Source organism: Prionailurus bengalensis, chromosome A2 (genome assembly GCF_016509475.1).
Source record: "Prionailurus bengalensis isolate Pbe53 chromosome A2, Fcat_Pben_1.1_paternal_pri, whole genome shotgun sequence".
NCBI lineage: Eukaryota > Metazoa > Chordata > Mammalia > Carnivora > Felidae > Prionailurus > Prionailurus bengalensis.
Window position 1 is genome coordinate 144,797,558 of NC_057348.1, and position 25,684 is coordinate 144,823,241.

General features: G+C 38.1%; 1 protein-coding gene across 2 annotated transcripts in view; it reads right to left on the bottom strand.

Annotated features, from left to right (window-relative positions):
* The window catches only part of TNPO3 (transportin 3), a 77,645-nt gene that overhangs the window by 16,695 nt on the left and 35,266 nt on the right, over nucleotides 1-25,684 (bottom strand). For both annotated transcript variants that reach the window (XM_043589487.1, XM_043589488.1), the window contains 13 exons: nucleotides 24,923-25,066; nucleotides 22,326-22,501; nucleotides 21,902-22,040; nucleotides 19,882-20,028; nucleotides 17,580-17,687; nucleotides 15,751-15,842; nucleotides 13,677-13,816; nucleotides 9,787-9,978; nucleotides 7,028-7,119; nucleotides 6,232-6,308; nucleotides 4,481-4,541; nucleotides 3,523-3,663; nucleotides 279-395 (listed from right to left, as the gene is read on the bottom strand). In XM_043589487.1, coding sequence (XP_043445422.1) covers nucleotides 279-395; nucleotides 3,523-3,663; nucleotides 4,481-4,541; nucleotides 6,232-6,308; nucleotides 7,028-7,119; nucleotides 9,787-9,978; nucleotides 13,677-13,816; nucleotides 15,751-15,842; nucleotides 17,580-17,687; nucleotides 19,882-20,028; nucleotides 21,902-22,040; nucleotides 22,326-22,501; nucleotides 24,923-25,066 — 1,626 coding nt within the window. The remainder of the gene's footprint in view (nucleotides 1-278; nucleotides 396-3,522; nucleotides 3,664-4,480; nucleotides 4,542-6,231; nucleotides 6,309-7,027; nucleotides 7,120-9,786; nucleotides 9,979-13,676; nucleotides 13,817-15,750; nucleotides 15,843-17,579; nucleotides 17,688-19,881; nucleotides 20,029-21,901; nucleotides 22,041-22,325; nucleotides 22,502-24,922; nucleotides 25,067-25,684) is intronic.

Sequence of the window (25,684 nt, forward strand, 5' to 3'; positions counted from 1 at the left end):
CATGATCTCACAGCTAGGGAGTTCAAGCCCCAAGAAGGGCTCTGTGCTGACAGCTCAGAGACTGAAGCCTTCTTTGGATTCTGGGTCTCCCTCCCTCTCTTTCTGCCCCTCCCTCTCTCAAAAATAAACATTAAAAAAAAAAAGTTTCTACCTTCCTGTTATTAGGAAATCAACATGATTGGAGGAGAGACATAGAGAAGCAAGAGAATTCAAGAGATGGTGAAGAACACACTGCTAAGCCTACAGACGCTCCAAGATACTGCCCAGGGAAAACAGACCTGGAGCATGTCTAGTAGTCCCTGCCGACAGCCCTCTTCCATGCCGTATTCATCCACAAGGATACTGCCAAGGTACAGGAAACAAGAATGCTGATGTACGTGGTACACATTCACCATCTGCCAAGGGAGAAACCAGTTAATTCAATTCTTATACCCCAAAAAAAGTATCAACTTAGCAAAGTGTCTGGAGGAAGACATTCAGACACAGAGTGGTTTCTTCTCTTTAAGACAATATAGTAAAGCTTGTTGGCAACATTTCCTAAAACACAGGCTCAATTCTTCAATAATTTTCAAGTACTCTCTTTAGAGTCCTATCAAGCCTTTTTACCTTTTATCTTCCCAAAACAATGTTGTAAGAGGGTTGTATAATACATCAAGCTGGAAGCCGTTAGGATGCTATCATCCAAGCTATTTGCAAACCCGTAGCATAAATCCCAACACCTAAAGGTTGTTCCTTTTGCCTTCAAGATGAACTCTTAAGAAAAAAAAAAAAAAGGCACATACAGCCATAGCAGGGCTAAAAATACCAAACATCCTGAAGGAGACTCTGAAGGCACTGTTTAAATTTTGAGTTTCTCCTAAACCCCTCTATTTAAAGTAAAACAGTATTCCCAACCAAGATACCTGGATCTCAAGAAAATAAAAATGTTAATACAATATACATATTTAAATTAAATGATTTGTTTAGGATTTGTACCCTACTCTCCTCCAAAAATTAAGAGGCATCTGTACATTCATATGTTTAAAATGCCATCACAACACACATATTGATTTTATTATATAAATTCAACTCAATGAATGGGGTTGGGGCTGAAAGACAAAGTAAGTGACTCTTACTAGCATGTACCATGGAATGGAATGGGCAAGTGATGGGAGCTATGAATCTGTTTGGTACTGGGTACTCAACTGTATGCTCTACTGCTTAATGAATGATTTACGTCAGTTGCTGACAAACTTTTTCTTCAAGGGCCAGATAGTAAAAATTTTAGACTTTGCTGGCCTTACAAGTCTGTCTACGCAACTGCGCCATAGTAGCACAAAACTGGCCAATAGAGAATACTTAAATGAATAAGCATGGTTACCTCTTCTTTGTAAAACTATAATTTATAAAAATATGTGGCAGGCCCACTGGTTCTAGTTTGCTACCCTGTGAATTTTGGATTTAAAAAAATACTTTTTTTCCCCCACATGTACTGACTTTAGAACATACTTCCTATACAAGGTGCTCCTCTATTAGGCTGGTCACATACTTAATTAGCAGGAATTAAAAAAAAAAAAAAAAATCCAAGTCACGAGGGTATCCTCTAACAGCAAAGGGCCATTAAATCAAGTTCTCTTTGACCCAGAATGTATTACACTAAAGGGGACACTTAACCAAAGGTGGAAACATATGCAGTGCAAACATATGGCATCATCAGGATATAGTAAATGTAAACTTTACTCAAATCTGCAACATAAAGGAGGCAGGGTTATGCCTATGTCAACTGATAGGCACTTACAGGAAATGCAAGGTTGACACTCTGCCTTGCCTCTTTTAATTTTGTACCCATGGCACCTCACTTGCCTCAATCCAGTCCTGGCTCTGCTGTAAGGTTAACATCAACACAAATTACTTAGTGATCTAAGTCACTAGCTATAGCCATCTCATACAGAGTAGTCCTTAATGTGAATATGATCTTGGAGAACCTCATACAGTGAGTCACACCATTGCAATTACCTATCAATCTTGGTGATTAAAAGAGTCAAACTTGGGGCATATGGGTGGCTCAGTCGGTTAAGTATGTGACTCCGGATTTTGACTCAAATCATGATCTCGCGGTTTGTGGGATCAAACCCCATGTTGGGCTCTATGCTGAAGCGTGGAGTCTGCTTGGGATTCTCGCTCTCCCTCTATCTCTCTGCCCCCCCCCACTCTCTCTCTCAAAACAAACGAATGAACAAACATTAAAAAAATAAGAGTCAAACTTATTTCTTGACAAATAACAGACTTATGTGACCAACTGTGGTTGAGATTAAAAAAAAATCTCTTTGGGCCAAGAGACAGCAAATTTTGACAGGACACATATTTTCCTTTGAGAGCGCGCGCGCATGAGAGAGCACGAGTCGGGGAGAGGGGCAGAGGGAGAGAGAGAATCTTAAGCAGACTCCATGCTCAGTGCAGAGCCCAAAGTGGGGCTTGACCCCAGGATCATGATCTGAGACAAAACCAAGAGTCAGATGCACAACCCACTGAGCCACCCAGGTGCCCCAACAGGACCCATTTTTAAAAAGAAAATTAGTGGGGTGCCTGGGCGGCTCAGTCAGTTAAGCGTCTGACTTCAGCTCAGGTCATGATCTTGTGGTTTGTGAGTTCGAGCCCTGCATTGGGCTCTGTGCTGACAGCTCAGAGCCTGGAGCCTGCTTTGAGTTCTGTGCTCCCTCTCTCTCTGCCCCACCCCAGCCTATGCTCTGTCTCTTAGAAAAAAAAAAATTTTTAGTATAAGAATGCCTAGCACTGCTATAGAAGAACTGAGCATTAAAGTCATTCTCTTTTCCTGGGGCGCCTAGGTGGCTCAGTCCATTAAGCATCCGACTTTGGCTCAGATCATGACCTCGCAGTTAGTGGACTCGAGTCCCGCATCGGGCTCTGTGCTGTCAGCTCAGAGTCTGGAGCCTGCTTCAGATCCTGTGTGTGTGTCTCTCTCTGCCCCTCCTCCACTCATGCGCGCTCTCTCTCTCTTCTCTCTCAAAAATAAACATTAAAAACATTTTTTAGGGGCGCCTGGGTGGTGCAGTCGGTGAAGCGTCCGACTTCAGCCAGGTCACGATCTCGCGGTCCAGGAGTTCGAGCCCCGCGTCGGGCTCTGGGCTGATGGCTCAGAGCCTGGAGCCTGTTTCCGATTCTGTGTCTCCCTCTCTCTCTGCCCCTCCCCCGTTCATGCTCTGTCTCTCTCTGTCCCAAAAATAAATAAACGTTGAAAAAAAAATTAAAAAAAAAAAATTTTTTTTAAAAAAGTCATTCTCTTTTCCTAATTTCACACGGAAACGTGTTACTATTTAAACTATCACTACACAGAATAGATTACAGGCTGCTTCCCTCAGAGGCACCATACTTACCATGGGCACTACTTATTGCTTTCAAATATTTCTGAGTTTGTATTTAATACATACAAAAGTGTTTCATTTCATCAGCAGAGTTTTTGTTCTAAAGACTCCTTTGTCAAATCCTGTACACGTTACACTTTCCAGCTTCGGGAGAATTTACCTGTGTAACTAGCGGCTGCAGTAGGGCTGCAGATCCTTTGCCTACACAGCGAACAGCAAAGCGGAGGCACCTGCAACAACGCTCTACAATCCGATTGTCAGCCCGGTGTTTATTTAGAGTCTCAGATAAAACTGGCCATATCTGAGTCAAAGAGCACAAGAAAGAAAACAATGAACTAAGAGCTGAAAAAAATGTTCCCAAGTTGACAACATCTGATTTTGTTTTCAAATAATTTGGAAAAAGCTTTCTTTACAGAAAAAGTTCAATACAGTATCCATCACCAAAACACAACCACTTCTTGAGAGAAGCACAGCGACTCTTTAGAACAGGAAGAGGAGCATGTCTAACTTCACTAAAAGATAAAGATAAATTTTCCTGAACTTTGGACTTTCTGATTTAGGATGAAAAGGATTAGTACGAGCTATAGAGAAAGAGATGTTTAAAGATTATAGTTCCAACTTAGAATATTTTGAACAGAAGGACTGGAGCTAATGAAATAGCATTATATGATACTGGTGAATATTTAAGGATACTTGGTGTTTCCCCCCCGAAGTCTGAATAGCACTTCTCAAAACATGCCTTTTGATCCTCATATCACCCTCAGTGAAAAAACAAGTGCATTTATATTGGGGAAACAGAAGCCATGAGGAAGAAATGGCTTTGTCAAAAAAATTTCTGCTAGTATTAATCAGGCCTCCTAGCAACTCTAAGATTCATGTAATCTCTCTCTACTTCTTTGGGTTTTCAGTTCATTACCCCACAGTCTGTTTTCTTATCAAATCTAAAGTAAAAAATATTTGAATAGTTCTATTCTTCTGTTGATTGAAATTTAAACTGTATCAACAAATTGGATCTTCCTATGAACCCAGAAGACAGTACCGTCTCACTTTAGTTACCCACAGCCTTGTAAAGAAAAAGGAAGAAAGCCTTGTTCCACAAGCATCTGTTAAGCACTTACTTCCTGTATGACTTTTTGGCACGGATGAGTTTGTCCATTTTCCACAATAGGATTGGTGTGTCTGGGGAAAGGTAACAAACCAAAATAGTTAAAGAGCAATGTAACTGAAATTCCACAGCCCCAAAGCCTGCTGGCTTACTTAGTCACACTGTCACCATAAAAAGAATGCCAAATAATTAAGTTATGTATGACTCAATACCTTTCCTTTCTACTCCATTCAAACATGAGCACAGAGTTCAAACCAACCTCCTCCCCTTCCTTTGCCACGTTTAAGCTACTTCCATTAGAATATGCAAACTCAATCCAACTCTAGCTTAAACGGGTTGTGGGGCACTACAATTATCTTTTCCATTTTTTCCCTTTAAAAATCAGAATATATAGGCTCTTCCAAATTAATTAAAAGTATTAATTAAAAACCAGACTGTCTACAGGGGCCTGGGTGGGTCAGTGGGTTAAGCGTCTGTCTGACTCTTGGTTTCAGCTCAGGTCATGATCTCACGGTTTCATAGGTTCGAGCGCCACAGTGGGCTTGCACTGGCAGCGTGGAGCCTGCTTGGGATTCTCTCTCTCCCTCTCTCTCTCTCCCCACTTCCCCACTCATACTGTCTCTGTCTCTCTCAAAATAATAAACTTAAAAAACAAAAAACAAAACAAAAAACCCACAGACTATCTAAATCCACTATGAGAAACCAAGTACTGCTCCATTCCCAGCATTAAAAGGCAAAAGCTTTAGGAATTCTAATTTACCAAAGATGTTTCTCATGGTTCTAGTCTGAACCCAATGACATAGAATATGAGCCCACCCACAATATGTCAAATCCAATTATTTGCCTAGTTCTAGAATCCACTAATTTGAAAGAAAGCAGGGAAGAAACAAAAACAAAAAACCCTGTATGATTACCAACCTCTTCAAAGGAAATTCTTTAATTTAAATGAGCTCAACAGCAACTTAACAAAAATCTCATTTTCTTTAAATTGGGGGATTTCCATCTATTGCAGATTTTCTTCCACTTATTATGAAGTAAGGACTATTGTTAATAGGCTTTAAGAATGTCATGTTAACAGGGCTATCATAATTATACAAGAAAAGCACTGTACCAAATTAAAATAAAAACACCAGCTGACAAGAAAAAGCTAAAACACCTCAGTTTTAACTTACTCCACACAGGCTTTTTACACAAGTACTCTCATATTCCAATTGTATCTGTGGGTCTCACAAATTATGTAACTCAATAAGGATCACTCTTTGAACATTGTTACTCAAATGCCTTTTTAATCATTAGGCTCCTCTTGACTTCAAAGAAGGATTAATTTCACCTGATCAATATTTTTTTGCACCCCTACAATCTACAGCAATAGTTCTGAAAGTGTGGTCCTACAAATGGCAAGCAGCAGCAACAGCTGTAAATTCTTGGGTCCTACCTCAAATCCAATTGAACCAGACACTCTGGAGATGGGACCCAGCAATCTGTTTTGATAAGCTGAACCCTGAAGGTGACTGTGATGCATGTTAAAGTTGGATAATGACTGATCTAATTACATTTTAAAGGTCTTTTGACAGAGGTCTACCAAAAACTAATTCTTAGAATTTATCTTTGTATCAAAGTTTCAGGCAATGGGCTTATCGGTCCTCTAACAGAAGATTGTCAGATGTACCTGGAAGTTTAGGAAAAAAACACTTGCTTTCTTCAGTACATAATCATCTTATTTGAGCTTTTAACCTAAGGCAGGCATCCAGTCTCCCTTCTTACCTAAATATTACTGCAAGGCGATCTAAGAACACAGTGGGATCTGAGGATATGCCATTGCTGGGCTCCTGAGACAACAGCTGAAGAGACAGAAAGACATTAACACTCTGTTGTAACACATACAAACCTACAGCAAACACTGTAACATACACCTTTAGACATTAACCTCTTTCTCAATCTCTGCTTATTTCCCTATAAGAGATTCCTGATAGTTACTCAAATGGTGCAAACTTTTATAACCATTAAGATATTATATATACTATAGTTTATATATGACATTATTTAATCTATTTTAATTTCACTTTCTATTATAACTTTTAAATTATTATGGCTTCATAACATATATTAAGAGATAAGGCAAGTTGCTTCTTATTCTTCTTTCCCAAAATTTCTTAAATACTTCTACCAGCATATTATTAGAGATAAACTTTAGAATCACTATGTCAAGTTCTCCTATTATTTTGCTGTAAATAGAAATGTAACTTGATAAGAGCAGACATCTTTATGATATTCTTTAACGGAACATTGTAGGTTACGGTTTTGGTTGTTAACTTGGTGTTTTCCCTGTTGTATCTTCTAAATGGTACTACTGATAGTGGAAATCTACTGACTTTAGAATACTTATACCATTTATGCAGCTCCTTTGATAGATTTACTAATTTTAAGAACGTTTTAGTTCATTGCTCTTGACTTATCTAGGTAGACAGAAGAATACCTATAAATATATAATTTTGTCTTTTCCTTTCTAACATGTAATCATGATATATAGGTATAAAACCCCTCATTTAATTGGGCTCACCTTTTTCAATGCCATAACCTGAACAGAACAAAGTTCACTAAGGCATTCAGTAATCTTATCCAAAGGTAATCTGGCTAGAACAAGCGCTGTCCCTGCAAGACAAAAAAAAAATACAAATAAAATGAAAGCTGAAATTGAGGTAACTCACTGGTCTGCATCATTGGCTAACAGGTTTCATTCTTTTAAAAAGATCATCACTTTTTTTCAGGTACAGTATTTTGTTATTTAGGGCTGATTTTTCTTTATTTAGCTTAGACGACTAAGTGACTTTCACACTAACATTTACAACTGAAGTTAATATTATTTCTCCTCAGTAGCCTATGGATTTAAAGACGTTTAAATACATCTCCCCTTCCAATTCTTCATATACTTTAAAAACATTCTTTACAAAACCAATGCCAGGGACACCTGGGTGGCTCAGTCGGTTGAGCGTCCGACTTCGGCCCAGGCCATGATCTTGAAGCTCGTGAGTTCGAGCCCTGCGTCCGGTCTGTGCTGAAGCTCAGAGCCTGGAGCTTACTTCTGATTCTGTAACTCCCTCTCTCTCTGCCCCTCCCCGACTCATGCTCTGTCTCTCTCTCAGAAATAAACATAAAAAAAAAAAAATTAAAAAAAAAAGAAACAAAACAATGCCAAAGCTATTTTTATACAGCATGGTACAATGTTTCTCAAACTTCCCAGAGATTCTGATTTAGGAGGTAAGGAGAGCCTTTATTTATTTATTTTTTTACAAGTACAGACAAGACATAATTTTTTTTTTTGTAAAAAGGGCTGAAATTAGAGATCTGATTCTAATTATACCTAACAGAATCTATGAGCTAGGTGAGGTATTATCTCTGGGCCTAGTTTCTTTATCTGTAAAATTAGTGCTTTGAACCGAAGAGTAAGTTAAGTGTGCCTTTCTTTCATTTTTCAAATCATTGAAAAATCACTTTTTTTATTAAATAAAATCTTAACTTGAAATTCCAATAAAATAGGTTAAAAAAAAAAGTAGCTAGGTTAAATTAGAATAGAAGGCCCAGACCCTTCTCACTCAGCCTTCCTCTTGTCATATTCCCCACCAAATGCTTAAGCATATCCCCCAAATCCAAATGATTATATATTAGCCTAGGTTCTCTCAAGGTATTAAAAAAAAAAAAAAAAAAAAGGAAAGAAAAGAAAATCCCTTGACTATGATTTTTCTCATCTCCCAAAATTTCATTCAACAGAACAGTCACAGAACAGAACAAACAAACACAACAACAAAAAAAGAACAGTAATCAATCCATACGTCTTCAAATGTGAATTAAAAAACTAAATGATTTCTTCCGGTAGTCTATAAGCCATAAATGAGTTAGACTTACTTAAAACTGAAAGGGGTAGAAATCTAACTTAAATATGACTTTTCTTTTCAATTCATTCCTACAGAAAAGAATGTTACTACAAAGTTTTCTTTATCTAGAAGATAAAGATAAAGATAACTGCGGGGCACCTGGGTGGCTCAGTCGGTTGAGCGTCTGACTTCGGCTCAGGTCATGATCTCACGAGCCCTGCGTCAGGCTCTGTGCTGACAGCTCAAAGCCTAGAGCCTGTTTCAGATTCTGTGTCTCCCTCTCTCTGACCCTCCCCCATTCATGCTCTGTCTCTCTCTGTTTCAAAAATAAATAAACGTTAAAAAAAAAATTAAAAAAGAAAAAGATAACTGAGATGCCACATCCTACTACAGTTAGACATCACTTCGGCATCAAGGTTCAATTTCACTAGAAAATTACAAGATGGCAACAATAACCACTAGCAGTAGGTCATAAGAAATAAGAATATTTGACTCCGGTTTAATGCCTTATTATCTATGCTATGAAGGGAAACGACAAAAACCCACGCTACAAAAAGAAAATGTCTTGGAAAATGCAAATACACCAGAAGGAACTTCGTCAGATATAAGAACGAACAGTTAGTTCACACACAGGTCATCCAATCTAGCCAAGACTAACTTGTTTGCTACTCACAGAAGCTTAAATGATGCTGCACAGGTTATGTTACCCAATCCTTTATTTGATATATCCTCAATCCCCTCTAACTACCAGCTGTAAGGATTTTATTACCTCACAGGGCACCCCAATCTGCTTTTAGAGTTTAGTTAGAAAGCATTTTCTTTCTAAGAGCCAGTAAATATCAACAACTGACTACTACTCATAAAATAAATCTGTCCCCTCTTTTATAAGGTAATCTTTCAAATACTTAAAACTAGCCATCATGCTTAAAGTCTCTTCTGTCTGTGTTCCTAGCCTTTAATATCTACGGTTCTTCTTACTCAACTTTATCACCACTTTGGCTGCTTGCCTCTGGATAGGCTGTCACTGAGTGTAAAGCTGATCCATACTGGATCATACTGCTAAAAGACCAAGTTTCTACTACAGGACTGATCCACACACACTACCTTTAAATTTCCACCTACCTCTTTGGTATGGCAATGCCATTTGGTCTCCCTTTTTATTCTCCCCCCAACTCAAAAACGAACTATGTTTAGTTGGAATGTGTTGTCTCTGCCCAAAATCTAGGTCTGTGCTCTACACACTGTAAGCAGTTTTAATTAGTTATATAGCCTTAAAACATTCTAAGAGAAGAGCGCATGTGTATATAATCAACACCCTCCCCTGAGTGGAAAGGTCACCTTCTCCATCAGTAAGTATGTTGCAACTGAAAAACTGGGATGTGATTAATGTAAGATAACCCCCAGAAGCGGCTTAGAGATGTTACTGGTTAACATCTGAAGTAAATACCTTTTAGCAAGCCCACAGCAGCTTCCGGAGACAACATGAAGGAATCAAGGGAACGGGCAATCTCCAGGAGTCCATTAAAGTGCTGAGCCATGTGGTCTCGGCAGACAGAGCAAATGTTATGAATGGCTTTGGCTGCAGCAGAAGCCAGAGGCTTTTCACACAAGCCCTTCATCAAATAGCCCAAAACAGGGTCTAAGGAGAGAAGCCACAAAGTAAACATTAGGTATGTGAAACTCAACGAAAACTTCTAGTTTCTTAGAACAGAGGTTTATATCCCCCCTCCGTTTTTTTAAAAAGCAAAAGAACCATTAAAAAAACTTTAATGTTTGTTTTTGAGGGAGAGGGAGAAGGAGGGGAAGAGGGACAGACACAGTGTGAGCGAGGGAGCAGCAAAGAGAGGGAGATAGAGAATCTGAAGAAGAATCCAGGCTCCTCGAGCTATCAGTGCAGAGCCCCACGCGGGGCTTAATCTCACGAATGCGAGATCATGAGCCGAGTCAAAGGAGGATGCCTAACCAACTGAGCCACTCAGATGCCCCACAAAAGAACCATTTTAAAAAATGAAATGTGGGGATGCCTGGGTGGCTCAGTCAGTTAAAGCCTCTGACTCTTGATTTACACTTGGGTCATGATCTCATGGTTCATGGGTTCAAGCCCTGCATCAGGCTCTGGGCTGACAGTGCAGGTCCTGCTTGGGATTCTCTTGCTCTCTTCCCCACCACTCTGGCCCTCTCCCTCTTGTGTGCTCTCGCTCTCTCAAAATAGATAAATAAACATTAAAACACACACACACAAATGGAGCTTGATTTTGCTGACTTAGTGGCAGGAAGCCCTGGGTCCTCTCTATTCACCTTCTATTTCTTTCTTCATGGCTAAGCCTTCACACAAAACAGTCTGAAAACCACTAGTGGATATCATCATCCAAGTATTAAGAATAAGGTAATGTAAGAAAGAATATAAAGTTCAGAGAGCTACCATTATTTATACTCAGAGATAAGTCATTATGTAAAAACAGCCTACATTAATTAGGACAATGGCAGTTATCTAAAGTGGACACTTTTATACTTGCTTCTTTATAGTTACAAAAGGCCTTAAAAACATGCAAATGGTGCTTTAGTGCTTCTGGAAAATTATGTTTTATCTTTTAAACAATGGAAGTATACCAAAGAAACTGATTATGAAAATGAATTTCTATAAAACAAATTTTACTTATCTTTTACCTTACTTTATAAAAATCAGAGTGATTTTCTATGGAAAAATCATGTATGACTAAAGAGTACTTCATGAGTACTTTAGAATAACCTCACACCAAACCATAAAAGGAGTAAATAATGTCTTCAAGCGCACTAAAAAGTTATTTCCATTTCCAGTCTAATAACCAATATAAAGTACCAACCAGGATGAAACCCTGGCCCTCTCCACAGAAGAAGCCTTTTTGGGGCACCTGGGTGGCTCAGTTGGTTAAGCATCCAACTTTGGCTCAGGTCATGATCTCACAGTTCGGGAGTTCTAGCCCCACATCAGGCTCTGTGTTGACAGCTCAGAGCCTGGAGCCTGCTTCCGATTCTGTGTCTCCCTCCTTCTCTGCCCCTCCCCTGCTCATGCTGTCTCTGTCTTTGTCTCTCTCTCAAAAATAAACACTAAAAAAAATTTTTTTTAAAGAAGGCTTTTTAAGCCTAAAAATGAGAAGAAGTAAAATGTAGAACCTAGTATAGGCAAACCATAATAGTATAGACTTCTGTGATTCTCAAATGGAATATTTATTGTTTTGACTATTGCAAAGTAAGTACGAACATCTGTCTTATTGTCAAACTGCTTCAGGATTTGTCTTACTGCTGAAGCACACATTTGAATCTAACACTGCAAAGTGGTACTGAATGATAAAGCTTTTTTTTTTTTAAATTTATAATGTTTATTTTTGAGAGAGAGAGTGTGAACAGAGGAGAGGCAGAGAAAGGAGACAGAACCCAAAGCAGGCTCAAGGCCCCAATGTCAGCACAGCGACCTACGAGGGGCTTAAACCCACGAACCGCGAGATCATGACCTGAGCCAAATGAAGGTGGCTGCTTAACCAACTGAGCCACTCAGGAACCCCTGAATGATAACTCTTAAACAAAAAAAAAAAAAACCAAACCTACTCTGTTTCCTGTGGAAAAATCATTCAGAAAAGAAAGCCAAATAATGGAAGTGAAGAAATCTAGGAAACAGGTATTTTGAAAAGATTTTTAAACGGTATGTTGAAAGTATCTCAGCTATAATGTGAGGATATCTAGGCTCTGTATACAGAAACAAGAAAAAAAGAAATATACATCACTTTTTTTTTAATGTTTGTTTATTTATTTATTTTTATTTTTTATTTTTTTCAAAGTTTATTTATTTTTTTTGGGACAGAGAGAGACAGAGCTTGAACGGGGGAGGGGCAGAGAGAGAGGGAGACACAGAATCGGAAACAGGCTCCAGGCTCTGAGCCATCAGCCCAGAGCCTGACGCGGGGCTCGAACTCCCGGACCGCGAGATCGTGACCTGGCAGAAGTCGGTTAAGGACACTTAACCGACTGCGCCACCCAGGCGCCCCAATGTTTGTTTATTTTTGAGAGTGAGCACAAGCAGGGGAGGGGCAGAGAGCAGGTGAGACAGAGGATCCAAAGTGGGCTCTGTGCTGACAGCAGAGATGCGGGGCCTGAACTCACAAGCTGTGAGATATGACCTGAGCGGAAGTCAGCTGCTTAACCAAATGACCCACCCAGGCGCCCCAAACATACATCATTTTTTAAGCAAGAGTTTCAAACAAAAAAAAGATATGTAAAACAAAATCAAGCTGAAAAGTAGTAATAAATATATAATCCACTAATTCCACTACTGAGTATTTACTCAAAGAATACAAAAACACTAATTCAAAGATATATGCACCCTCCTATGTTTAATGCAGCATTATTTACAAGAGCCAAATTATAGAGATATCCCAAGTGTCCATCGGTAGATGAATGGATAAAGCAGATGTGTGTGTGTGTGGGGGGGGGGGGGGGGGGGGCGGTGTATACATATACATACAATGGAATATCACTCAGCCAAAAAAAAAAAATGAAATAAAATCTTGCCATTTACAGCAACATGGATAGATCCAGGGAGTATAATGCTAAGTGAAATAAGCCAGAGAAGGAGAAACACTGCATGATTTCACTGATGTACAATTTAAGAAACAAAACAAAGGAATAAAGAGACAAACCAAAAAACAGACTCTTAACTATAAAGAACAAACTGATGGTTACCAGAAGTGGGGTGGGTGGAGGAGATGGGTGAAATTGCTGACGGGGATTAAGAGTATACTTATCTTGATAAGCACTAAGTAATGCATAGAATTATTGAATCACTGTATTGTACACCTGAAACTAATGTAACACTACTACTATGTTAACTATACTGGAATTTTAAAAACCCAAAAAGGTGGTGATTAAGATAAGTATAGGAAATATATCAAACTTAATGATATAATTAACGATATTCACAAGTTTGGTTGGGGGTTCTTAAAATTCTCAGAATATATCCCTCTTGAACATCAAGGGGGCTTAATATATACTATCCTGGATAGTCTCTTTGGATTGTTATCTAGAAAATGAGAGGGATAAAAGAAATGATTTCTACCTTTACTTTCAATTCTAGAAGCAAACTGTTTCCCTATATAGAGATCTAATCTTTCAAAGATGCTTCTTCCAAGGTCTGATCAGAGTATAAATGTTGCGTCAAACTAAACAATAACTCATATCATTACTCTCAATGTCTAGAAACATTCTGCCTACCCATAAAAACAGAAAAAGAACAAGAGCAAAAGAGGAAGAACAAAATCAGAAAAATCAGACACAGCAGCTACAGAGGGGTGAGTTCACACATACCAAGAAACTGAGGATTTCGATCAACCACTTCGCTCATCTCTCCAACCAATTCAATGCTGGTGTATCGCACAGCTGTATGTACAGTCTCTGGAAGACGGACAACTCCTTCTAGGACCTCAACAAGTGTTGGATTGTTCTCCCTGAGTACAAAAGGCAAGTATTCAGAGTTACTGATTTCAGAGGTTAGGTTCTGGCCTGTTAACAGGCTGCAATGAGACGAATCATTGCTAAAGGGCTTTTTTCTAAACAACCATTTGGATAAAAGTGCTTAACAGCTGGTATGAAAGTTTATTTGAGTCCTCGAAAAAAGCGAAAAGACAGAAATGGAAGATATCATTGTTTAAAGAGAAGCATTCTGCTCCTTAATCTTCTAAATGACAGTAAAGTGTCTAAAGACACATCCTGCTATCAAATAAGGCTCTTTAAATTGGAGAAGCAGGCATTTACTGTGGATGAATGTCTTCTTTTAAAGAATCCATTTTATTTATTTTCCTCTATCTGCAGTTCCTAGAACAGTGCCTGGCACATAGTGGGCACTCAATAAATATTGCTGAATGGCTAAATGAATGAATGAATAATTCTCACAGACCACTTGCTATTGGTTATTCTCCGAAAGATTTCTTATAACTGGATACTGAAGACTTTAAGAACAGAGAAGTATGGATGAGCCGGCTCACTATCTAAAGGAACAAGAATACAAGCTGCAGGAAGAGGTAAAGGTGCCCTGACGTGGAACATGAGGGAAATTAACCAAATACTCTCCACAGCTCCATGAATTTATTTTTTCCCTTTCCTTTTCTTTTTTCCACTCCCCAAGAATACTGGCTGAAATTCTTTACAGAGTGGATGGAGGATGCCCTCAAAATGGTAGGATACGATCCAGAAATGAAAGATGTTTAAAATCCAAATAATGTCCTGGATTAGAGCAAAAGCACTCCCTGCTGATAAACTAAGTCTATTGAATCCTTTATTTACACTAAAAAACTGTAACCAGGCAGTTCACTTGAAAGGTGGTAAAACAATGTAAAATCTTCTCTCGTTTATGCCTTATTGTTTCCTGGGGGCACTAAGCTAATTTTTGAGACTCTCTACCCATCCTTTTTCACATCAACACATATCAGTTAGAATATTAGTGATTTTAATATCAGACTATCACTGAAGGTTCCCAAAGATACCAAAACGAGTTTAAGAGCAAATAGTGGTATACAATTCAGGACCAGAACTTCTTGATAGAGAAAAACAAACCTACTCTATCTCCTTGAATATTTACTGGGTTAGAAACAATGTAAGATTTCATTGACTAAGCCCTGAAAAGCAGCTCATAAAGAAGCACTATACTTTTCATAAATACATGCCAACCAAGGCTTTGGATAGAGAGCTCAACTGCAGGTATCTGATCACAATACAAGAAAACTTGATAGATATCAGCCTCAATTTATAAACTCAGAGCACAGAGTAAATTCTGCTTTTAGGAATTCATGTTAAAATCATAAATAGAATTTCTATGCTTATCAATTAGGAATCAAATTCTAATTAACTTAAACATTTCCAGTGGCAATAGCAAAATAACTGCCCCTTAGATTTTGCTCCTCTTTTAAGGTGAAACAGTGTCTATGTCTTGCCTCTCTGAAACTCGCAAATGATTCTCTAAGGCAGACAAAAAGGAGAACAATATAATGAAATATTTGTAAGAATAACTTACTGAAGGTCGCAGAATCGGATGAGAGCCAATTAGTGCCTATTCAACTGCTTTTAATCAAGTACCAACAATTTAACAGCCTAACAAATTTTTGATTGTACCAACTTTCACAAGGGAGCCTCGGTTGGAAAGATAAATCAACATTCTCTTCCTAGCATCAAAAACAAAACAATTTTAACTCTAGGAAATGTGGTTAAAACATGGATATCAGCAATGCATGGTACTCTAGAATAGACTCTGGAAGTCAGAAGACTAGGCAGCATTATAGAAGAAGTTCTAAGAGAATTTCCAAATATATACCATATAAGAAAAAAATGGTAATTTTCCTTCCTTTGATATTTAGAGTTCCCAGCAAAAGACTTATTAGACACTCACGGATCAACACTCTTTGCTATAGCAGCCATGATAAAGAGAACCGCTTCTGTCACCTCCCAGGGTGGGTTGCCTTCTTTCAGAGTAGAATATAACTAGAGAAGAAGAGGTGGATTATGGATCCATTAAAAGGAAAACAGAATAGAATTCCAAAACAAACAAAACAAAAAATCCTGTTAGTTAAAATAAATCTAGCCCCTTGTTTCTAAATCTAATTATCTCTCAGAGCCAGGGGAGAATATTATTTTCTTTTTTCACATCTTCACTGACTATAAGTAAATGTTATTTTAATATCTAAAATAAACCCAGTTAGATCCCCAAGAGTATATCAAGGTTATCATCTGCGCCCACAAAATGAATATTATGGAAAAGCAAAACATAATACTTAAGTGTCTTTTCCTGATCCTGATCATAGCTGATAAATACATATATACACTTAAAACTGAAATACAATGTGAATTTTTTATGTATGTATTGATTTTACGTTTCTATCGTTTTAAATACTTGTCTGCATCAAAACTGGCAGTACAGATTAAATTCCAAAAAAGCAGCTATTTAGAAGTATCTATCACAATCCTATATCCAAGCAAGGGGAAGAAAAAGGAGACCAAGCAGAACACTCAGAGATGTTCTAGTCCAGAAATTTCCCAGGGCATATCCATCTGTGGAATGTGACTGGGTGTTATTCTAAATAGGATTCCTGCAGTCAAATAACAAACACTGCTAAGTAAGAAAATTAAAGAATTCTCTTGTTGTAGGATTTCACAAAGCCTTTCACAGACTGCTTCAGTCATTTCCTAAATTTAATTGAGGATAGTTTGGTGTTTTGTTTGTGGGGTGTTTTTGTTTTTACCAAAAAACATCATTTACGGCTGGTGCTCCACAGAAAATATCTTGGATAACACTGTTAATTTATGTAAATTTGTAAACTGGGGTCTGAAGAACAAGTAACTTGCTCAAAGCCACATTGCCAATGAGAGAAGAGTTGAAATCTGAACACAGGTCATCTGCCTGTGATCTGGTGATCTCATTGAATCTGCTTTCTAAGAATCTCCAACCCTTTGTAATTAGATCAATAAACACACTTTGCTTAACATAAAGAAAATAATTTTAATTTTATTAACACTTTCTAAATCAGATTATGCCCCAAATACACAAAATGGCTGGGTTACCAAAAATAATAAAATAAAATAAGGGTTAGTTCAGTATTGCTGACAAAGCATCAAAACTTGTATTTCAGAGCTTAGAGCATGATCCAGTAATATGAAAACCACCTGAAATTATGCTAATGTTAAGTGATGTGGAATGGTGATGACTGCAACCTCATGAGGGAAAATGTTACTGATTGTCAGGAAAAATCACAGGACTATGAATCTTCTACTCTAGTATAGTCACCTCTGGGATGAAACTGCACAGGAATCCAACCGTCAGTGTGGACAAAGGAAATGCCAAATAACTAAAAGAGTTGCCAGGAGTTGGTACATAATTATTAAAGCAGAAAAACTTGCCTACTTTTCCCGGCTAGGTCCAAGTTCCCTATAAATACTTGGGGCTTTAAGGTTCATCTATGATTTTCCATTCCAACTGGACAAGTGGAACAGCTTTCATTAGCAAGAATAAAAACCGTAACTGAAACATCCATAGTCTGCAATTTGCTTGTAAGATACTAAATAAAGCTACTATATGCCAGGCAGTGTGCTAGGCACCTGCATATCTACTGTCCCATTCAGCCATTAAAACCGAAGAAAAAGGTGGAACATTTACAGAAGACATAGAAGTGAACACACCTAAAGTGATCAGTAAAACTGCTAAGCATCGCCAAATGGACTTACCTGAGCAAAACACTCCATAGACCCAATCAAGAAAATCAAGTCTTTCACCAGGTCTGACACCCTCATACGAAACTCTCCAAAATCATCAGTTTCCTCAGGAACTCCCTCCTGAAATTTCAAGTCAGATAACATTTGTTTTAAATTAAGGCTTTCACTGACCTCTAGAAAATCGAGAATAAAGAAAAAGCCACTCAGCAGTTCAGTACCAATGAACAAGAGATAAGTTGCCTAAATCAGAGGGTATTTTACTATACAGGGTGTCCTAAACTTTTAGGTATGTCAAGTCAATACAACCTATCTTTTACCTTTACTATGAGAAACTGTTCTCCCTTTTTTGCTCCCCATTTCCAAGTCATACCTTGCTCTGTTGTTGGAAAAATTTGGAGTGGTCAGAGTGGGAAGTGATCTGGAAGAGGTGGTAATTTTAAGAGCTTTTAAGTTTATCTAGACAAGGTCCAGTTTTTTAGTACTGAAGAAGCCTCTGAAGCTTCAAGGTTCAAAATTTACCAAAATCAGGGTGCCTGGGTGGCTCAGTCAGTTAAGTGTCTCACTTGATTTTGGCTCAGGTCATAATCCCAGGGTCATGGGATCAAGCCCCACAATGGGCTCCAGGCTGAGCATGGACTCTGCTCAAGATTCTTTCTTTCACCCTCTGCCCTTCTCCCCAGCTCGCGTGTACTGTCTCTTTCAAATAATAATAATTAAAAAAAAAGATTCACAAAAATCATTATCACAACTAGATGCAAAACAGAATTAGACTTTAAGAAGAATTTTATGTAGGTAGACAGATACTATACTGTAGATAGATACAGTATAGTAAAATATTAATGGTAGAATTTAGATAATAGGCATAGATATTCACTGTAAAATTTTCATCTTTGCCAAACATTTGAAATTTTTCATTAAAAAATCGATCATTTTTATTTCATGCTTCCAATTGTGAGATGGTTAAGGGCATGTATAAGAATCTTTATCCATGACTATCTGGAAAAAAAACCTTAGTACTATTGAGAATTGCTGATCGAGTCCAACCTCCTTGCTTTAAGATAATGTAGTTGAAGATAAGATTCCTCAATTAAAAAACTAAAGAATGGTGCCTGGGTGGCTCAGTAACTTGGGCGTCCAACTTTGGCTCAGGTCATGATCTTGCAGTTCGTGAGTTCGAGCCCCTCGTCAGGTTCTGTGCTGACAGCTCAGAGCCTGGAGCCTGCTTTGAATTGTGTCTCCCTCTCTCTCTGCCCCACCCTGCTCGCATTCTGTCTCTTTTTCTCTGTCTCAGAAATAAACATTAAAAAAAAAACAAAAAAACAAAAAAACACTAAAGAAAGAAAGATTGAAAACCACCAGACTACATCATCATGAAGATTCTTGGAGATGGAAAATACCATGACTCAAACAACAATGTTAACACTAAAATAAAGAGAAAAAAGACAGTTACAGTTTTCATGTCAGATTTAATTGTAAGCAATGGAAAAAAACCTCTCCAAGTCCTAGGTTAAGGGACAGGAATTAAACCAACTAACCAACCAACCAAAAGGATGAAATAAATGCTGTAAGATTTGAATAAACTAAGCAAGAAGGGGGTTAAAGAGTTTTCCAATGGACTATTTTATAACTATAAATTTATTACTAAAATTCTAGTATATATTCTTCTAGGCAAGTAGATTATTCCTATATTTTAAGTTATAAAATCAGTATAAAGAAAAATGTGTATTTTGTGGGGGGGGGGGGGGGAGGTAAATCATATATAACTCATCACCTCCTCCAATACTTTACTTTTGTGTTAGTTTTAAACCAACCATTATACTATTTAATTATACTATTACACTATTAAACATTATACACTATACTATTATACTATTAAAAATACAGCATATAAAGTTTTACATTCTGATTTTTTTCATTTAGCAAACCAACTCCTACTACTTCAGAAGTCACTACATTTAACTGTTGCATAATTGTCCATCAAGTTGCTGCATCATAATTTACGTAACTCTTCTTATATTGTTGTACATGAGTTCACCGTTTTTTTATTTTACAGATAATGCTTTGTACGTAAAATAGCCATTTTTTTTTTCTTTAAAATTATTTAAGGTAAATTCCCAGGAGAAGGATTCCTGGCTCAGCAGGATTGATTTCTTTCTATATAAGCCTTATACTCTTCATTATACTGGTATTGATTCCTTCAGTGTAAGCTACAGAGTGATAGAAAACCTGCGGATTCCTTTTTTCAGCTCATTTTCAAATTAGCACTGAAAAGTGTAGGAAATTAAGATTTGAAGAAGTGGAGAAGGAAACTTACATGGTCTGGTTCTAGCTGGCAGTGTCGAGCCAAGGCATGGAGCAGCCTCTGAATGTAAGCTTTGAAGATTCCATGAATAACTTCATCATTAGTTTTGTACAAATGTTCCCCAAGTCGGTACCAAAAGTTAAAGGAAATTTCTACTACCTGTCAAATTAGAGAAAAAGAAAAGATTTATTTGAATCAGAAAAGGAATGGAATATGAAGACAATTTTATTACCAGAGCCTTATAGGAAAGAATATATACTTTAAAATATTATGAGTAGAAGTTAAGAAGGCACCTGTTTTCTCTAGCAGATTTATTATTATCCTCCCAAACTATCTTCCCATGTTAGGACCCAAACTCTATTTAGGATGACTGGCTATGCAGTCCCTATATTTAGCTGATAACTTCTCAACAGTAGATTCTGAATTTGGAGAAACAGATACAGAAATGGAAGTCTCTTTTAAAGTATTTTTTTCTCAAATCTATAACCCTTTCATTTATTTATTTTTTTACACAGGATTCACGCCTGGAGCAGAGCCCAATGTGGGGCTTGAACTCATGACCCTGAGATCAAGACCTGAGCTAAGATCAAGATTCGGACACTTAACTGACTGAGCCACCCAGGCGGCCCTAAAATCCTTTCGTTTTGAGATTAACACACCTTTTGCCAGACGAACCATCTGCAAATCCCTGAAAATACCAACCTTATGTCATTTTTACTCCCCTAGTTTCTTGAGTGGGACAGAAAGGGAAGAGTCTGGGACTTTATCCACAGTTCATCTTACTCATGAACTATTTAAAGGAGTGAAGGGGCGCCTGGGTGGCGCAGTCGGTTAAGCGTCCGACTTCAGCCAGGTCACGATCTCGCGGTCCGTGAGTTCGAGCCCCGCGTCAGGCTCTGGGCTGATGGCTCGGAGCCTGGAGCCTGTTTCCGATTCTGTGTCTCCCTCTCTCTGCCCCTCCCCCGTTCATGCTCTGTCTCTCTCTGTCCCAAAAATAAATAAAAATGTTGAAAAAAAAATTTTTTAAAGGAGTGATAACTATTACATAGTGCTGTACTTCCTCCCCAAAATGTTTTGCGTTTCATCCAAATCTAGGTATCCTCATGAGCTCAAGCCAAACAAATAAACATTATTTTTTATGTAATAAGAGAAAAAGGGATGAGAATCACAGCACTCCTGTGCTTCTCCCTAAGAGGGGCCTTACCACCCTTTTCCCATCAAGGATCCAAAACAGATCTATTTAAAACAATATCCAATTTGGGAGTTCCTTCTCACTTCTTATACTATTAAGAGGAGGCAAAATTTCTTGAGTAAGCAAGATTTTTAAAAATGTAGCCAACTCTTTTAAGAGGCAGGGTATTGTAGAGATTTTGGAATATAGACTTTTAAATCTTTTCAATCCCTCCCCCCACCTTTTTAAAGTTTATTTATTTTGAGAGAGAGAAAGAGCGCGCATGTGCACAAGTGGGAGGGGGGCAGAGAGAGGGAAGGAGTGAGAGGATCCCAAGCAGGCTCCATGCTGTCAGCGCAGAGGGGGCTTGATCTTATGAACTGTGAGATCATGACCTGAGATAAAACCAAGAGTTAACACTTAACCAGCTGAGCCACCCAGGAACTCCTCAATCTCTTTCTCATTCCCACCCACAATTTGGAGAAAAACTTTGGATGTTAAAACTTATAGATGCAGAGTGAAGATTTTATATGAGCTGTAAAGCTCTAAAAAGAATAACTGGATGTAGAGAAGGGACTCAGTAAAAAAGTACTACACTTTCTTTCTAATGGGTTCCCTAAGGTGCCCAGGGCAGTCAGCCCAGCTAACCAGGTAAGAAAACAGAAAAGAATTCAAAGCAGAAACCCAAATATAATTTAAAAAGAAAAAGCTCCAATACAGAGGAAATTCCTATATCACGTTTATCAAAAATAAGACTACAGTTTCCCACAAGTAAAAAGCAGGACGAGTGGCAATGGAATATAGGTAATATGCAACATACAGCTTGGGAGAATAGTGGCTTTAGCATAATATAGACACTACCTCATATTGAGGATGTCCCGCACAAATGAGCAGCAGTTCCAGAGTTCGTAGGTCCCCGAGACCTTGTCCTGGAGTACAAACAATTTTTTCAAGAAAAGTTTCACACAGTTCAGTGAAAATACGGCAGTAATTCAGAACTCTGTAGATGAAAGAGTAATGAGAACACCACGTCAGAAATCTGTATATTATATGTACAGACTCATCATACTTGATACTCCAAAGTTCACCCCTAACTCTTGGAGCCTTATCCTTTGTGAGGATCCCCTCCATGATTACAATCTCTCTTTTTGCATCCAATTTACCACTCTAGGTTCAGTTGAGAATAGTAGACCATCTTTAGGATGTGGTGTCTTTATTTACAAATAGAGTCATAAAGAATCACGAAGGATGGAACCCAGGGCTACTGCCTGAAATAATTACTCACTTGTCTAAATCTTCACGTGCCACAGCCATATGATATGCAGTCTCCAATGTCAGGACTCCTTGAAAAAGTTGCATGGCTAACGGCAAGTTAGTCTCCACATTCTCAATGGCATAGAGAGCTGAGCACACACAATCTGAAGCAGCTTCATGTAGGTTGGATGAGGTCTTATCTTGTTGCTGGGAGATAGCAGGAATGGGGAAGTATGAAGTATGATCACTGGGCCGTAATCCAAGTACTAGCAAAACAATTACAGCCTGTTTCTGAACATGCACTTTAAATGTATAGCCTAACAGTCATGGCCTTAAATCAGACAATATTCATCAATCTTCCCTGTCCTATTTCTATTTCCCTATATGCCAAGCAAATCAGCCTTTTTGTACCTTAATCACAGTCACATGACTTCTAAATTCCATGTTTTTTTCTCCCCCCATACCAGTTCCTTCAAACAGAATGCCATGTGTTCCCCGCCCCCTGTTTTAGTCTGTGGAAATCTTTTCCATCTTTTTTTTTCTTCTGATATTCAAGTACTACCTAAAATAAAAGCGTCCAACAAGTCTCAAACACCCATACCTAACACATTATCATACTATTTCAGAATATCAAGGTTCAGCGGAGGTTCTTGTAACTTCTGGGGATGAGAGGAGAAGGTAACTTTGAAAGGAGCAAAGATCAGTTATTCAGCTTCTCATTAGCAATGATGCCTGCGAGTATACAAGAGAGAAAGGCCTGGGAAATCTTGAAGGGGAAAAAATACTGAACCTAGAACTCTATATCTAGTTAAACCACCAACCAAGAATGAAAGCAAAATAAAAATGTTTCCCAGGAAAGCAAAAATCCAAAGTTTATTTCCCACATATCCTTCTGAGGAAGGTATTTAAGGAGGTTCAAGAAACAATCCAATCCAGAAGCATAGTAGAGAGAAGTTCCAAGATGACAGCTGGAGAGCAGATCTAAAGAGCAACTGATACAAATTAGAGCAGATCAGAAGAAGGTTCAAAGAGCGAGACCTCTAGGGTTTCTATTCAGGAGAATACAGTTGAGAGGATGGATAAATTTAGTAAAGGCATATTAGTCTTCTGTGAATAATAAAATACAAGGACATTTAGAATCTCCAGAGCTGTACTAGCAAGGTCAGGAGAACACACAGATATATGTAAATCATTCATTAGATTATTCTTAGGTTAAGAGGTAGATTCATAAATATTTCTGATTATTACTACATTGTAAAAATTAAATGTTCAAATTTATTCTTTTGTAATGTTATACGAAGTATCATATTTGTAAACGCTTTTTAAAAAAGAACTATGGGAGCAAAGGCTGTATTTATAATAAAGTTGTGGTCAAACTATAAAGCAAACTGAAATATGCCATGATTTTGAACCACAATGAATCTAAGAAGAATGAGAATATATTTGACCCTGACCCTAAAATCACTCTTCTTTTAAGTGGCAGAGAAGTCCTGACACTGGATCAGTAGAGAAGATGGTATCATGCTGGCACACTACTGAGCTCATTCCTTACCCCAGTCTTAATTCCCAGAAGTAACACTGTCTTGAGTTTGAAGTGGATTCTAGACTGTGCTCCTTTCATATGTGATCAATCATAATCATAAATTTTTCAGCCAACAGTGGGATTTTAATTTTATACTGACTACTCTTCACACAACTTGGTGACATGAGAACACAAATTACCATTACCAAGGTAGGGCATCAACAGACATGATAGCAAAATAATTATTAGCATCCTAACTTTCCTGAGTCTTCGCTCCTGATGCAAGAATATAGCATAAATACACTGACAACAATGAAACACAAAAATGTCCCCTTGAATATGCCTTCCTTTTCCTTTTCTTTTCACAGCAGTATCAATCCAGTATCATGCTACCATCTTCTAAATAGTAGTGCACCAGCACACAACCAGTATCCACAGAGCTTCCATACTAATGACTTCATGGAAGGTAACTATCCAGGAAAACGGGACAAAGTCACTCCCATCTCCAAAGCCCTGTTCAATATGTCCTTGAGATATTGCTGTTCCTTGTGTTAAAAAGTAGTCTTATTCCACATGCTTGCTTAGTCCTATCTACCAAGACAAAGGAATGTATTAAGAGGCATTATCACTTTCAAAGTTTATGGAAGACATGCATAAATATATAAGAAGATACTACTGTTTATTCCATTAATCTCAAAAGCCCTAAATCTACCCTATGCTTAAGTGAACCCTGATGCTTAAGTGAACTATCTCAATTGCGAAGATACTATTCTCACCTATAACTGTCTGAGACCCAATGACCATTATTATATTTTTAAAACAGGTAAAAAGAGACCAATGGTTTTTGTTACTTAGAGTTTAATATGTAAATCACGGATCTATGTATAAGACCGCTTTCCTATTAAATCTAACTACATTCTATTCTGAGTATTAATACTAATACCTTAATTTGGTACTTGGTAACAAGGAAGGGACACTGCTGCTTTCTTACTATACACCTTCCAATCACCGTGCAGAAATCTGAAAACACGATGTCCCAGAAGGTTAGTTATTACCGAAAGCGACTATGTGGTAGAAATACTTTCATAAACAAAGCCATTCCTTACCAAAACCTCAAAAAGGAGTGCTAGTAACTTATTGTTAGCCATGAAGTTACTGTCCAAAACTCCTAAGTTAAACCAACTTCCCAAACAGCGGAAGACCTTCATAAGCATCTTCTCATCTGTTCCTGCTTTTTCTACACAGGTCATCTGAAAAAAAGGAAAAAAAAAAAAGTTAAATAATGCCCAACTTTATATTTAAACCACTAGGTCCAATCACCTTATAGGTGTAATAATGAGAAGGATAATAATAACAGCTAACAGTCAAAAGTGCTTTGTAAGTGTTGGATGCTGCTCTCAACACTCTTCATTAATCCCCACTAAAGCTACAGGCAGGCACTATTATCTCCACTGTGTCAACTGGGAAGCTGAGATAGATTACAGACTTCCCTCAAAATAGCTGTGTTTCAGAAATAACTGTTTCTTAGATCCCACTTCTTCATTAATGTAATCTCATCAAAAAATTGTCTATAAGGGCAACGAGGTGGCTCAGTCGGTTAAGCGTCCGACTCCTGATTTCAGCTCAGGTCATGATCTCACAGTTCATGGGATCAAGTCCCCTGTCAGGCTATGCACTGCCAGCGTGGAGCCTGCTTGGGATTCTCTCTCCCTTTTTCTCTGCCCCTTTGCCCGCTCATGCACGCTCTCTTTTTCTCAAAATAAGCATTTTTTTTAAAGTGTCTTTAAAATAGTACTCGTCTATGCAGTTGATTTTACAGAATAAAAATAAGCTAGCCCGACTAATGTACATCCCCACATGAAAAGCTG